Below are 16,302 nucleotides of genomic sequence, written 5' to 3' on the forward strand. Positions count from 1 at the left end.
ACGAAAGACGAATACCACCTTAAACAGTGCACAACAGGAGAAAGCAGCCAATGTTCCTAAAAAAAAACAGACACTATCTGCATGTTATTAATTTTGGTATCTTTTTGGTACAAAATGGTATACATAAGGTGTCAAAATGCCCAAAATACGAACCTCTGCCCTAAAAATAAGGACGCAAGTGAAAATAAGGACATTTCTTAGAAAAAAAGGACAAACATATTTTCTAAGACACGGACCTTTAAAATAAGGACAAAACTTAGAAATAAGGACGGTATGACAACCCTGTTTCTAAAGGATACGGTATATAAAGAATGAATACCACTAGTCCCTATTTGTCGGTATTGTGCCAGGTTTACTCTAGTGCCGTTCCTTTTGAAAGAATATGTTTCTTTTTAGTAGTCTACACTGATCTATATTCTATACCATCGTATCTATCGATCATTGAAGAAATGGTTCATTACCATTGTGTATTATTCACCTCAACGTGTTTTTAACACACTGGGGGTTATTAACAATCCGATTATTTAGCAACCCTAGTCGAGATACAAAAATATTCGGGGATGTGGTAAGTGGGGATTCCCGTTCAGCCTTGATCTTGTCTGCACGTTTGCGATATAGAGCAGCATTTATAGCATTTCAATTTATCAAATAAATTTCCAAGACAAGCTTACTTAAGATTTCATGTCTTTTCAATTGCATGCTAAAAACTTTGATGTGACCATTTGTTATTGTTTCATAATTGTAAAGTGGTGATCGATGGGAAAGGGCCGAAGGGGTGTTTACCTTTCAGTTTGACCAATCAAAAAACACTATTGTGTATATGTACATTTTGGCACGTATGTCGAACAAACAGTAAGACACTGCAACAGCAAAGGTCGTTTCGCAATTTTTTTCCCAGCAAGAGACTCATGAGAAATAAGCTGAAATCAGACAAATAGCTGTTTGTCATGGAATATAGTGTCTGCAGACAAAAGTGCAAACGATTATTATCGTATATGCTGCGATGATACCGCTGTTGTGGCATATTTGAGTATATGCAATTAAGCATTCTGGAAGGTCTCTTCGTATACGCTTATGACATGAAAAATGGCGTATTACATATATCCATATTCCATTCGCAAGTTTTTATGTTATATATGTTTTAGTGTTAACCAACATAATTTGTAAGCAGAAGCTTCTCTTTGAACAAATAAGTTTTGTTATCAAAGGTTTTAGCTGCAGTCTTAGCAAAAAATTAGCATAACCTCACACTTGAAATAATGCAAACAACGAAATATAACAAATTTAAAAGAAACAACATATTCGTAGTTACAAATGACTTTTAAAGGAACCCTTGGTATTAAAAAAGCGTTAACTGCATGAATTCAGCTATATTTTGCAGTGTTGTAATGACAAATAATAACTATACACATTGCTTTTGGTGTATACAAAACGTAAGGCTATATTTGGATTATGACTATAGCTTCTTCTGATGCTGCTCATTCATTCATGCGCGCATATGTTCGCAACCAAGCTGAAGACAAGTTGTTGAATACGTAAGTGGAAGTAAACAAATGTTTCACGTTCGGAAAGCTAGCGTAATAAACGTACTGTAGCTTACTAACTAACGATTTCTCACATATTTTTTATATGAGTTATATTCGAATTTGGTTTTTCTATCATTTTCGCACTTACAATCACGTCTTATTTGGACCAAGGTCCAAAAGAAAAGAATCTGAAAGTACAGCTACATATTGCCAAACAAATTGCACGTACACAACGCGTCACCTGTTGTTTCTTTGGTTTGACGTCATGATTGCGCCACGATCTGTTTCAACAAGGAATGTTGTTGACGACAATACAACACAAGCGCTTGTCGGAAAACAAAAAACAGCAATAGACGAATTGCTTTTCATTCATAGCTTTGCCGGATATCAGTTGACTGCTTTTTTCACATAGCTAAGTTGAAATTTCTTAATCGTGTCGGGTTGCATAAGCGAGGCCACCCAGCAATTATAAAATTTCTGGTTATGTTCTCATTCGCCGTTGAATCACGTATTTCACAACAGTCTAACAATTGACACCGAAGGACAAGTGTAACGCCCCAAACACGTCAGTATTTAATATTATATGAAGTTATCAGCAGTTGTTGTAATTCTTGTTGCAATTTGGTATAATAGTTGTAATATTTACAATTTAAGTTTTGCCGCATACAATCGCAATGTTTGGCACTTAATGGGGACGCATAAATACAGCTACACAAGGGTAATCATACAACACCTGTTCGATTTGTAAATCGTCCGGTTTTTGCTTCCTTAAGACAATATAAGCCCGTTTAGGAAGTTACTGTTACATCCGTTAAGTTTTGAAATAGTAAATTATTGATAGCGAATGAAGCGTAAAACGCATACTGTATTCCGAAACTTGCCAACCATAAAGGGAGCGGTAAATTTAAAATTCAAAACGAACTAAATCAGGAGTTCGCTTTGACTCTGTGCAAGGTTTAGAAAACAAGATCGCGAAAAGAATTTAGTTATAACTTATAAAGCTAATACATTTAATAACGTTATCGTGACTATAAAATAAGTTATAAGTTAGTTTCAAGATCAGCCGAACAATACTCATACATCAATACAGTAGGCTAGCTCAGTAGGCCATAGCAATATAACTGAATCAGATTTACTTTTATCCCAAGACCATTGCATCTCAACTTGCAAGTATATAGTTAATTTTATACTATTGCATTTTTTATATAATGAAACACAATACAGATGCATCGATAGCTTGCCCCACAGCTTGGGTGGTGACTGCAATGAATGATGCAGTGTAACAACAGTTGGCAGGCCTAATGTGGCGGATTTTTTGGCTTTTTTATGACAAAGCTTCGTAGTCTTAAACAAACACAGCATTATTTAGCATAACTTATACGGTATTCTAGGAACAAATGTAACGCGAATATTGTATCTATCCGTTCTGCCAAGTAGCCTATACTTTTTCACTAAACCATGCACCGTTACCTCAACCGCTGCAATTTAAAAACACTCTTTCCTGGCAATCTGATGCCGGTTTTCCTTGTGTTTGTCAGGTATCATATCGTATTGGTATAGTCACTTTTTATGGCTTTACTTGCAAATGCATCAATATCTTTGTGACAGAATTTTTCCCGCCATTTACGTATTTATGCGCACATCTAACCTCATCTTTATCATTTAGTTCGTACACATTACAAACACCGATTAATTATATTTAACTTGTTTTAATTTTTTATATTACTTAAAATGCTTAACTGATTTTATACTTCATCACAGATTGCTTGGCACATCTCCTGGGATCATTGCCTAGTTTTAATTGTGCAAATCCTTTCTACAGTTAGAAAATACAATATCCGATACCACACTTATAGTCAGGCTGCAATATAATTACAACATAGAAATAAAAACATAATTCCGTATGAGTTAAGACCACATCGACCACGAATCGGTGAAAGGTACACCTATGTCGTCACCGAAGAGTGCTAGGGTCGATTTTTGACAGCTGGGCCTAACATTTTCATTCCACCGAAAAGTTTTGCAACTCAAAAGCCGTTCAAAAAAACGTAATAAAATAAAGTAACTTTCAATATTTACGTACAGTAAATATCATAAATTTCCTTTCCTCCGATAGATTGCAATTGACGCAGCGCCGTGATATAAACTCCTGTGCTGGCATGTTAATTTACCACAGCGTTCATGTTATTATTGTTTTTAGCTGAAAACTGTGACACAACATCCTCCACGTTACGACCATTCTGTTTTGAAGGATGACTTAATCCACTGTTTTTCAAACTTGTTTGGAAACGACCCACATTTTAAACAATAAGTTTTATAGTAACCTATATGCCACCCATTCAACCTTCCCTCGTCCCAATAATTAGTTAAAGTTATACATTCCATTTTTTGTGGGTTGTTAAATCTAACCAAGTGCTGCATATAAGTCCAAACAAGCTCATTTCATTAAAACAAGCTAGGAAAAAGAAAAAAGCTGGTAAGTTTTGACAGACATTTTGACGAGTATGGTAACGCGGTATAACCCCGCCTGACGTCTTGCTAAATAGGTAACTGTTAATATGTTAACTGTTACTAATATGCTCGATGTTGTGATTCGAGATTTTGTCATAGCCGAATATACATATTTGAGGTTATCAACATTACGAAATTTTAATTCGGGTTAAAGACAAGATAAATTGTCATTAATGCAAAAGTAAATTTTCCATTTTGAATTGTTTGCAGTCATAGGTGATTTTGCGTAGGCTATTCACTCTCATTCGCTCATCGCATTTTCTAGTTGCGACTCCAATGAAGTCAAGATTTATATGGAAAAGTATTTGCGAAGCGAACTATAGTTAATATTTAATTGCACTCCAGACGCTCAATTAAAGCTGGTTATAACGATACCATGATACTCAGTATAGCTCGAACTTTTCTTCTGCATACATCAACGATTATTATTTGAACTTCGACAAAGAATTTAGACTCTCGAATACGGATCCAGCTTTGACTTGGCACTTGAACGTTCAAAGGATTCATGAATTTAAAAGCATTAGTTTCCAGTTAGATTATGTAATTTTAATAATCTTTGCAATTTGCCTCTTTATGAAACCGCATTTTACGTATGAAATTTTCTATCTATTCCCTTCATAAAATTACGTAACACTTTTTTTAATCTGTTGCACCTTCTATTCCCCTAATTCTTAAGCTATTTTCTTGATGATGTATCTTGATTTTCTTATATAGGGCAACCGGCATTATATTATTCCAGATAAATTGTGATACCGCAGTGTTTTTTCAGGTGATTTGAGCGACCGTTTCGGTCGCTCAAATTTCTCCAACGGTCGCTCAAAATAAACAATTTTTTATGTTTGTAGCACGTCAAATTTAGTTTCTACCATATCCAAACACAATAAAAAAATTATCGGCAACCGCTTGCTAGTTTTCATTGTACTATGATACTGTGTACATGTACATTGATAACTATGACACCGCTATGACATTATAATTTCGAGCTTTATACTTTTGCCCTTGCGTGAGATTTCCGCAACTGCAGTTTCAATATTTTACACGCTACCGTTGGTCTCTGTCCGACTGCGCAATGCCTGCTTTATGACGTAGTTGCTTGCTTCACAACGGGAGATGGATTTCCTGTCAAGCCAGCCGAAACACTTTATGACCGAAAAATGGTTACGGAAGAGAAGATTAATTGAAGAGCGGTATGCAGTCACTTTAGGGACTTGCCAGTTAGCTACTATATAGATTTAGCCTCATTATATGTATATCGATTTATTGCAGTTTTTTGTTTTGTTAGTATTCCCGTCTGTCAACTGCAGCCTTAAACGTGTGTAATTTCCATTTCTTTTTGAAATTGTGTGTTATTTCAGGAAAAATGTCTCAACGTAAACGCTTCTCTGATAAAGCTAATAATCAAACCATATACCAGTTCTTCCCTCGTAAACAAAAAACACCAGCTGTTGATACTTCAAACCTAGAAAGTTCACCTTCAAACAACACCATAAGTTTGCTTAATGAGCGCTCTTCTTCTGAAGATATTCAACAGAACCAAGATATTCCTGCAACGTCTTCATCAACGGTTGTAGCAAAAACACTCTCAGTAACATCCCACAAAACATACCAGTCATGGATTAAGCTGAAAGGTTTTGACGAATCCCTACGCATGAACGTATTCACACTGCATGCTGATGGAGGAATACTATGTTTGCTATGCTCTAAGCTTCCGAAAGCTACTACTAGCCGAAGAAACACAAGTGATATTTACACCATCATACCCGCCAGACCTAATCGCCAATCTCGGTTGGATACGCATCTCAGCTCTGATCAACACAAGCGAGCAGTTAATTTGGAAAAAAACCGACGTTCTTCAACATTTCATACGTATCAGGATCGCATTTCAAATAAAATTAAAACGGTGGCCGAACGAGTTCATCTAATTTACTGGGTTTTGAAAGAGGAGATAGCGAATAGAAAAGTTGCTTCATTACAAGCTCTGGTGGACTGCATTGGTCATAATGAACTGCTTCGTGACCTGCAACATACAAGTTCAATTGCAGTAACTGAGTTTATATTGCTCATCTCAGAGCATTTCACTGATCGCATCGTTTCTGATGTCAAGCAAAGTCCATGCTGGGCAACCATGGTTGATGAAACAACTGATATCGCCACTTTGCATCAATACATTACATTTGTCCAGTACGTCAATACAAAGGGTGGTCAGTCAACTGCATTTTTGGATATTCGTCAGATTGATGCTCGTGGAGCGTCAGCTGCGAACTTATTTCGAGTTTGGAATGAGGTCGCCGCCGACTACGATCTTGATGTTAGTAAACATGTTGCTATTGCATGCGATGGGGCTGCTGCAATGATAGGCCGTCGAAATTCCCTGTCGCAAAAATTGGCTGAACAAAATCCAATTACATACACCGTGCATTGCTATGCGCATAGGTTAGCGCTGGCTTGTACGGACACAGTGAAAGAACTGCAACACATCCAAGATTGCGAACGTGGTTTAGTGCAGATCTGGAGATACTTCGCAATTTCGCCTCTGAAGACAGCTAAATTGAAGGAAATGCAAGCTGCTGATGTTGATTCGCCTAGCAGGTCTATGCGAAAGTTAGTTAAAGCCTGCCGTACCCATTGGCTATCTCATGGTGAAGCTGTGATTGCATTGAAGACAGAACTTTCTGCTGTGTATGCAACACTACAATACTTTGCTTCTGAAAAGAAGGATTGCACAGCAATTGGTATTCTTCATTTAATTTGTTCAAAACGCTTTCTTTTCTCTCTTTACTTACTGAATGCTGCTTTAGAGCATCTAAACAAGCTATCACTGCTATTTCAAAAAGGCAGCTTTAACTTCTCTCACATACAATCGGCACTTTCATCATGCCAAAAAGAAATCGCAAACCTTGCCGATTCGGATCAGGTTGTAAATAGCTTGAAACTTGACTGGAAAAAAATTTCAAAACTTCTACCAATCTCTCAAAATGAATTCCTTGAAGATGATATTGAGCTGATCCGATTTACTTCTAAAAAATACTGTGAGGTACTGCTCCGAGATCTTGAAGACCGTTTTCCTGAGCCTGAGATACTCTTTGCTTTTCGAATCTTTGATGTTAAAGAGATTCCCTTGGATCCCCACCAGCGCCAGCTTTATGGGAATCGTCTTCTCCAGCTGCTGATCAGTCGATTTAGAGTTGCTTCTGATGAACAAATCTTGAAAGTACAAAATGATTATCAGACGTTAAAAGATAGATTGGTAATGCCAGAATTTAAGTTCTGCCAAGATGCCGGTGAAGTCTGCAGCAAAATTGCTCGAGATAAGATATTCCGGGAAATGTTTCCAGAGCTGCATTGGCTTTGCTGCGTTGCATTGACAATTCCTTTAGCAACCGCTTGGCCAGAGCGAGGATTTTCGACTTTATGTCATGTTAAAAACAAGCAACGCAATAGACTGCTAGATGTTACCCTGAACGCTCTCTTGAACGTATCGATCAACGGCCCGAAAAAGCTCACAGAGGAAGATGCGCAAACCATCGCTGAGAAATGGCAACAAAAAAAGAATCGACAGAGAGTGACAAAGCGAGCGTTGAAGGCGGTGGAATCTGCATTTTTGGAAAATGACGAGGACATGGACTCTGATGATGCACCAGTTTCATTACATGAGATAGAAACTGAAACTGCAAAATTTCTGTTGTAAATTTTACACTGTTGTGTTGATAATTAAATTGTTCGTTTAAGCAACTGTGAAATGCGGCTAGTTTTACATATTTAGGTAAAGTAATTTTCGGTCCTTCAAAATTTCTTAGCCGTCGCCTAAGTCAAACCTTTAAAAAAACACTGGATACCAGTATATGTGTTTTGTTGTACTGTATCTGCAACATATGTTTTAAACACCCATATACAGTAGTGATGTCGTAATCAGTATATATTCGGTATATACATTTGTCATTAACTACATCTGACTTAAAGAAAAGAATTTCTTACATTCTGTGTATTCCTGCAACGTGTAGGCCTAAGTTTATTCACTTTACTGGTAATTCATATAGCCTATAAAACCAATTTCCTTTTCGACTTAGGAGTGTGCCCATTTTTCATGTCCACAGTATAGGCTATGTATCGGCGCTCAAATTTATCTTTCCTTGGGTTACTTTACCTTAACTCAAACATCTCAGTGCTTTGAACGTTTTGGTATTACAGTAGTTCTGCCATAATTTATAGTGGAATTGGAATAAATTGTAATGTCAATACAATGAATATTTATAAGACAAGTCTTGGCTAGTCGAAAGCGAATGCAATACTATGGTAGGTTCTAGCTGAAGAAGATCTCACGTCCGATTTGTACAAGCTCAATTCTACAGCTAGAACACCACAGGCTCTAATCTTTATTGAACTGCGTAATGCGGTTGACAATCGCGAACAGCAACTAAAAGTGTTTATGACAATAACACAATGGGCTGATCACTAAACATAAAGATACTAAGTGAAATACTTCGATGGCCTGCTTCCAACAAAGCAATTCGCGCATTGCATTTGTTCGTGTAAAGTTGAAACTTTGTCTACTCATTAAAATATTTCACATTGGCTTATCCATATTTTTAAGATTGGTATTGAGAGGACATGTGTCACAAAAATCAGGGAGTCTTTTTTTTTTACAGACCGTAAACGAAAAAATGGCAAGAACCTTCAAAGTGAAAATTTGCCGTTCAGTTTCAATTCAAATCGCAATGATCAACTTTCATAATGTATTGTTGTACATATTTGCAAGAGCACAGAATATTCATGAGTCAAAAAAAGAGTTCCATAGAAAACTTCAAAAAGCATGCCAAATTGCATTTGAAAGAACGCCAAGTTACATGCACAAAAGCATTGCTCGAAGTATATTAATCGCTCTACACATCTCAATTTATCTGCCACTTGCAAGTTTTCAGGAAGAACTAAAACGAGCAGAAAATGATGTCATTACCTACATTTGCTGTTTTTTCAACACTAAAAACATTGGTTACATTCAGACGGTTTCATCAGACTTCAACAGAAATTGGTACCAAAGCAAATCAAACATCCTTCAAGAGTTTATTTTGAAGCAAATGAAATGTGAGTTTATTTTCACCCAGATCTTTTTTACGTCATTTGTAAATATTACTACTATTACACCCTACTCCATAAAAAAAATGCATCATAGAAAGTCCAAAATGCCTTTTACGTACTCAATCATACGTCTAAATAAGCAAAAGCGACACTAATAACATCATACTTTTAACAGATAATGCTCAAGAAAATAAAAATAGTCAAACTCTTTGGCTGGAATGTGCTAATGAACTAGGAAGTCTCCAGTTAAAAGTACAGTCCACTCCCAAAAGATGCTCAAAGTATCAAAAAGTTCAAGCCACACACTCTATATCAGTTAATGCCAACTATTAATCATAGAAATTTAATTTGTTATAACCTAAAGCCAATTCAAAATGTAAATGTATACTTTGCCTTGCATATGTAGATTCCTGGCATTGATTGTGATGGCATCATTTATGACAAGTGAGTAAAGGTGCATTTAAAACACAGTCGAAATCTTACTAAACAAAAGAAACACAAGTTTAAGATGTTTTATCTCAGGATAAGAGACCCACCTGGCCAAAAAAGTGTGTACGTAATTCCTGGAGATCCTCACCAAGAATCTTACAGACTGAGTACTTACTTAAAATATCCACCAACATCACCTGCCAATCCCAGTCTTCTTGCAAAATCCGGTTTCTACTTCACTGGTTACAAAGACAGAGTGAAATGTTTCTGTTGTGGGTTGTCTGTAGAGAACTGGACAAGTAGTGATGATGTGATGGCACCAAGATGGCATACATCAGACTGTTTGATGATGAAGAAAGAAGAATGTGGAAATGTACCGATTGGTATGCTATGGTTGCTAAAAATATGCAAACTCCACAACTATTCTAAGAATCCTGTTTACATGATCTCACCTTTCATTTTTATAGGTATTTAAATTCGTATATTTCTTGTCCTTCTCACAGGTGCATGGTGGAACAGAATTTATACACAAAGACAAGGACCTACAACAAACACACAGGTATTTTAAGTGATACAGTATAACATTGTTCAATCTAAAATGTAAAGTTTCAGGAAAGTAGACAACAGAAATATGTAAATTTAGCTAGGCATTTATATAGACATAACAAAATTGATAAATGCTAGTACCAGCAAAAGGCATGTTTTGTTAAGCTATTTCTGTCCTTACAATCTACTACATAAATAAATTGCTAAACCTGTGTTTTTTATATATGCTACTACTACTACATTACTCGGTTTCGTTAAAATATAATAACAAATTGATTCAAAAGTCTTCTTCTCTCATGGAAAAGAGTAATATTAACAACTACCATAGTACTCAATGTATCTGGGGATAATACGATGGTTGTTCTGCCAGTCTTCATTTATGCCTCAGAAATGTTAATTATCTGTTATTTTTTACAAAACAATTTAGTTTTGCATTCACATTTACTACAAAAGAAGTAATTAATTGTCAAGCATAAATTTGAAAATGCATAATATATGTTTAATTGAACAAATTTTCCTTGACATTATCATCTCAAAATGCAGAGCAAAACTTGTAATGCATGAATAGTGTACATCGTGTACATTCAACCAAATAATACCGCTCCATTGCATTTTTAGAATGGCATGTCACCACCTTCGGCGACACCAGCTAGTTTTTACTCTACTGAAAATGGAAACTATGACATTGAATTACCAGAGGATACTATTAGACAAGCAGGTAAGCATTTTTTACTATAAAAACATGTTATATGTTAAATATTACTGTCCATATTATATATTTCAAAGACCAAACGTAAAAGCTTTAATTAGTTGTAATAGTTTGCAGAAACAGTTTTTATAAGAATAATTTTAAAGGCAACGATCATCAAAGAATTCTGGGTCAGACATCCCAAACTAGAGTACAAAATCCAATTGTAAGTTTAGTTTATCAGTTACTACTAGTATGGTATGGTATCACAGTCTCCTTTATTATTGGACTGAGGAAAATCTTTGCGTGATTCACTCGGCTATACTGGAATAACAATTTAGGATGTCCCTGATTAAACACTGTTAATTTTTGTTTAACAAGACAGTTCAGTTGGCAACCATCACTTCACCACAACATGAGTATTTTCTCCGCAATCTTGATCTGAGAAAGGAAGCCCAAAGGGCGTAAGTATGCACATGACAGCAAATGAATTTCAATGTTGATACCACAAAATGGGCTAAATTTTACAGTTTGGAAGTAATATTAAAATAGGGATGACACCATTGCCATACGCAGTTTTTTGAGAAAAGCTTTTCAAGGTCACGTAATATATTTAATAATAATTCCATAACTTTTTACGTGTAAAGTGCAAACAAATGAAATGATCTTAACTTTAAAACCTTTCCATTGCCAATGAATCACACTCAAAATAAACAAACACAATTCTTTAATGAAATGATTTGTTACAACACTAGAATTTTCAGAGGTTGTAGAAATATGTTTCCGCTATTTTTAATAGAAAACGCATTTTTGTGTAATTGCATCAAACTACGGCATATTTATATATATATATATTTTTTTTGAAAAAGTGTTCCAATTATGCATGCAGACAATCCTTCATTAGTTGGTTAACGGATTTAAGAACAGTAAATGCAAATGATTTGGCACAATCTGGTTTCTTCTACCTGGGTAACTTGGATCGTGTGCAATGCTTCTCTTGTGGTGGTGTTTTAAGGAATTGGAATTATGGTGACAATGTTGAAGCTGAACACAGAAGACATTTCCCTCATTGCAGGTGCAGTTATGAATTTATCAGACTGAAACAAAAATGTAGTCTTTGGCTTTTAGGTATGTGTGTGTGAAGTTTGGAAAAGTAAGTGCAATAAGAAATAGTGCATCTTTGTTTCGTAAATTTACTCGAGACAGTTAGGCTTTAAACAATAAAGTAAAATACTTTTTAATCAACTATTATTTTTGTGTATGTCTTAACTGGAACAGGATGGTTCAAGGAATTGATTTGCAAAATGTTCCTCTGCCACCAGGAGAACGTCCTACATCAACCACAACACCATCAATATTCAATGAACCTCCAGCCCAAAATGAAACAGAGCAGGTATGCTAACTATTGGGCCGATTTTGTTCAGTTTAAACATTACAGAATAACTATGTCCAACACTGTTAAAGTTCGATTTTGTGCATACAAACAAAATTGGTTTATATATGATTAATAACTGTCAGCAGGCGTTTGACAATGTTAGTAATTAATTTTTTCACACTTCAGAGCAATCTGAGAAGAATCTTTCAATGTCAAAATCCTGTCAGTCCACACATGAGGAATGAAGATTCCAGATTTGAAACATTTGATCATCGATGGCCAAAAAACCAAGTTAGAGCAACACCAGGACAAATAGCTAAGGCAGGATTTTTCTTTCTTGGAGAACGAGACAGAGTGAAATGCTGGTATTGCAATGGAGGTCTGCAGAATTGGGACCCTGATGATGAACCATGGTCTGAACACGCCAAGTGGTTTCCAACGTATGTCGCAGTAAAATTTTATTTTCAAGATCCAAGTAATAGGTAGTGAAAAAGAAATTCAATCTGTAAACGGTTCGGTTTCAAGTTAAAGCAAATTAACTGGTTATTATTTATGAATTTCTGTTTCTGTGATAGTTGCGAATTTATCTTACAATGCAAGGGGCCAGATTTTGTACATCGCATGGTATCCTTGTTTCCAAATCTAAGACGGCCAATACTAAGAGGCCCATTTGATGTTCCGCCATCCCAAAGCAATGTCAGACAACGTCATCCTTCACCACTGCCACCATTACTAGATCCAAGGGTATTTATAACTTTAAGCTGAAGTTGCACAAATTGGTTATATATAAGGATGGAATAAATGATTGGAAAAGTTTATAAGATTGAAGAGGATTACTTTAAAAGGAAAAAATGTGCAGATTTGATTAGCATTTGATTATCACTATTTTAACACAACAAACACAAATAGCTCAAGAAAGAACACATAAACAATTCATGATTGTAGTTATAATAAGTTTTCATCTATAATGACATGGTTAATCTGTCTCAGACTGAAACTAAAAGAATGGCTAATGAACATCAGTCAGCTATGAATTCCAACATTGTAACTCAGGCCATAGAAATGGGATTTTTTCGTGACGAGATTTCTCAAATTATAAAAAGGTATATTTACAGTATGTTTGATTCAAAAGTTGTAAAATATAAGACGCAAAAGCATTTGCACAATTTGGTAATTTATACCTATATATAACGAGTAGTATGTATGGAGTATTTTGAAGCAATTTTCTGTAAAATATTTTGTGTCTGTAAAATTATGCTATTGATTATTACCTGACTTGAACTGACTTTGTTCTAGAAAACTTGAAAATGGTGCTGGAATATATACATCTTTTGCCGCTCTTCTTGAAGATTTATCACAAAATTCTAGGGAGATCAGCGGTGTTGGTGTGTACAAAATTAATATTGTTGATCTATGACAGAAAGAAAAAAGGTTTAATTTCTGGACATGCTAATAACTAATAGCAACATAAGACAACTCATTGTTAAAAACCTACTGGTACAGACTAAACTAAACAATGGTAATGACTACTATTCAATTTAACTCCCTGACAGTGGATGTTTAATGATGCCAGTTGTTCCAATTTTATTGTTTTATTGATGTGTATGGCTTAGGTGAGAAACCTTCGGAAAAAGTTGCTTCTCATACAGTAGAGATCAATCTTCCTGAAGGTAATTTTTTTTCCAAAAGATACATATATGTTCTGTACTTGTACAGTTATACCAATGTAAGAAGTTTAAGCATTTCTTTTCATGACTGTTTTATTTACAGATCCTTTATCACTGGTACAACGTGTGCGAGAGCTGCAAGATGAACGAAAGTGTAAAATATGTCTTGACAACATTGCAGATGTAGTGTTTGTGCCGTGTGGCCATCTCTGCAGTTGTGTTGATTGTGCTCAGGCGTTGAGAAAATGCCCAATTTGCCGAAGCAAAATAGAAAAATCAATTCGCACATATTTATCATGAAAAGTAACTAAAAATATTACATGCAAGTGTATGTACTGGCATATGTCTTATAGAATGCACATGTAGTTTATGGGCAACTGTAAAATTTGTGTTTTGTGATGTACAGTAGACGCCGCTTATTAAATCCACCTTGGTTGCAGCTGACTTTGGATTGAATAAGCGGTGGTTTTATTAACTGGCACCCTGAGATCAGCAGAAAAAGAGCAAACAGCAACTTTTTTTGAAGAAGGAAAGTTAAAATATCTGACTGAGATGAAAATTTATTTCTGTTTTCACAGCATTAATCATACCAATCATACCATGCCAGTGGTGATATGTTTGAAAACAGTCAGGCACGTCAGAATAAGCCTCTGTTTGTTTACAAATGCAGTGGACATAAAATAAAAAATGCATTTATAAAGCAGAGTCTAGATTTATTTATATTTATTTGATTTATTAACTGTGGATTTTATAATGTATATTGAAGGGGAAAATTCCTATTAAGAAACACATTTTGATGTTATGTGCGATTACTCAAAGAGTTAATTTTATATGTCTTCTGCCTATTTCTTTCTTTTGAACATTTTGGAAAAGACTGATTTAATCATAGCTGTATAATTCATGCATTAAGTGTCTGTTAATGTTGTCATGTTATTTTTGTTACTGCTGTACACTGTACAGCTCTATTTTGTATGATTTTCCTTAACTTTGTGATGTCATAACCATGGACTTTTCATTGCTTTTAGCATTATCAATGAGAATATTTTTTGAAGAACTTTTTAAGTCTTTATTTGACTTTGTACCAGTGTGTTATTATTGTAAATTTTTATGATCTAATAAATAAAGTTTAATTGTGTATATTGTGTGTTTTAAAGCTTTTGTTCTTCAAAACATGAGCTATGAAAAAATTTTATATCTCATATTTCATAAATTCTGTACATAACATGTAAATTATTTGTAGAATTACACCAATTGACTAGTTTTCCAATTAATTTATTTTTTGCTTGTATCTTGCATAATATTAAAAATGTAAACGTAATCTTTTGTGATAAGTTTTATATAAAAAAATATGCTAAACGATGTTTTGCCAAAAACTTTAGGTTAAACAGTGAATGACTTAAGAAATATTTAGAAGCTGCATACTCTAGGTCAAAACGGCTCATGAACAAATATCAGCAGTAAAAAATAGAACATTCCCGTTGGAAAATGAAAGATAAACAAAAACAGCAACTGAGGCTTAGAACAAGTTTCCCGAAGACAGAAGTTTAAGGCTCTATATTCACCACCTTAACTTCTAAATTATGCTAAATACCAGAAGAGCAATTGATTTAAAATGTTAACTCCATTGCACTTTTGGTATATTTCAAATTAAAATGAGCATGGTGACAGTAAAATGCTTCCAACCATTACTCAAATTACCGTTTTGGTGAATATCAACAATTTAAGTCGCTGAATTTTTAAAATGATAAAATGTATCATTAAACAGAAATTATAAGACACAATTTACTTGGTAGTGTGCGAGTTTTAGCATGAGTCACAGACTGACTATTAAGTGATCCAGTTTCAATACCTGGAAATTTTGCACTGCAATGCTCCTGGGCAAGACATCTATGATGCTTTTTCCTTCTTGTGGTCTTAATTAACATTGGAAAACTCAATAAATAAAAAAAGAAACACAAATACACATCTATCAAAAAACATAATCAAATAAGCTGAGTCGGCTAACTGTGGCTCAAGTTTTAAAAAATCTTTGTCGAGATAAATCACATAAAAACTTTATCACATACCATTAAAATAAAACTTTAAATTCATCTGGTAGTACATATTAATTTTAAGCACTGATGTATGAGTATCATTTAATCATTTCAGCTGACAACTGATAAATAATTGCATTCTAGCTTATTATTATGTATATGTTAGACCTAAAATCCAATGAATCTATATGACAAGCAAGAGGTGTTGATATGTTAAAAATAAAACTAGACTATATCAAACATAAATATCATTTCTAAGAATTAATTAATTAACTCTAAGTTGAAGAATACTTATATACTGTTTTTGAGACATATTTAGTGTTACGACATAACAATGTTTTCTTCCAAAAAAAAGGAAGGCTGTAAAATCACACTACATATTATTTCCGAAGTTCAAAATAAATGTTTATCACTGCAACTAAAGTGCTTTCGTAATGTTTTCTGAAGTGTC

At 34.7% G+C, this 16,302-nt stretch overlaps 1 protein-coding gene across 3 annotated transcripts; it reads left to right on the forward strand.

The window, feature by feature from the left end:
* Positions 1-770: 770 nt before the first annotated feature.
* On the forward strand, positions 771-14,953 carry LOC143464442 (E3 ubiquitin-protein ligase XIAP-like). Of its 3 annotated transcripts, none has more exons than XM_076962206.1 (18): positions 771-1,535; positions 8,684-9,119; positions 9,289-9,428; positions 9,520-9,557; positions 9,636-9,925; positions 10,046-10,101; positions 10,707-10,806; positions 10,944-11,002; positions 11,158-11,240; positions 11,666-11,851; positions 12,055-12,169; positions 12,338-12,591; positions 12,727-12,895; positions 13,142-13,254; positions 13,448-13,536; positions 13,765-13,821; positions 13,922-14,121; positions 14,259-14,953. In XM_076962206.1, the coding sequence occupies exons 2-17, from the start codon at positions 8,699-8,701 to the stop codon at positions 14,116-14,118; spliced, it is 2,367 nt and encodes a 788-aa protein (XP_076818321.1). In that variant the 5' UTR covers positions 771-1,535; positions 8,684-8,698; the 3' UTR covers positions 14,119-14,121; positions 14,259-14,953. The 3 variants fall into 3 exon arrangements, with proteins under 3 accessions (XP_076818321.1, XP_076818322.1, XP_076818320.1); XM_076962207.1 differs by having other exon boundaries at positions 772-1,535; positions 10,707-10,727; positions 10,785-10,806; positions 13,922-14,953; XM_076962205.1 differs by having other exon boundaries at positions 772-1,535; positions 13,922-14,953.
* Positions 14,954-16,302: the final 1,349 nt, after the last annotated feature.

The sequence above is a fragment of the Clavelina lepadiformis genome, chromosome 7, assembly GCF_947623445.1.
Source record: "Clavelina lepadiformis chromosome 7, kaClaLepa1.1, whole genome shotgun sequence".
Lineage (NCBI taxonomy): Eukaryota > Metazoa > Chordata > Ascidiacea > Aplousobranchia > Clavelinidae > Clavelina > Clavelina lepadiformis.

Coding starts and splice junctions, on each gene's coding strand:
- LOC143464442 (XM_076962206.1), top strand. CDS start 8,699: ATGGCAAGAACCTTCAAAGTGAAAATTTGCCGTTCAGTTTCAATTCAA. Junction 11,852..12,054: donor AGACATTTCCCTCATTGCAG/GTGCAGTTATGA, acceptor TAACTGGAACAG/GATGGTTCAAGGAATTGATT. Junction 13,537..13,764: donor TAGGGAGATCAGCGGTGTTG/GTGTGTACAAAA, acceptor TGTATGGCTTAG/GTGAGAAACCTTCGGAAAAA.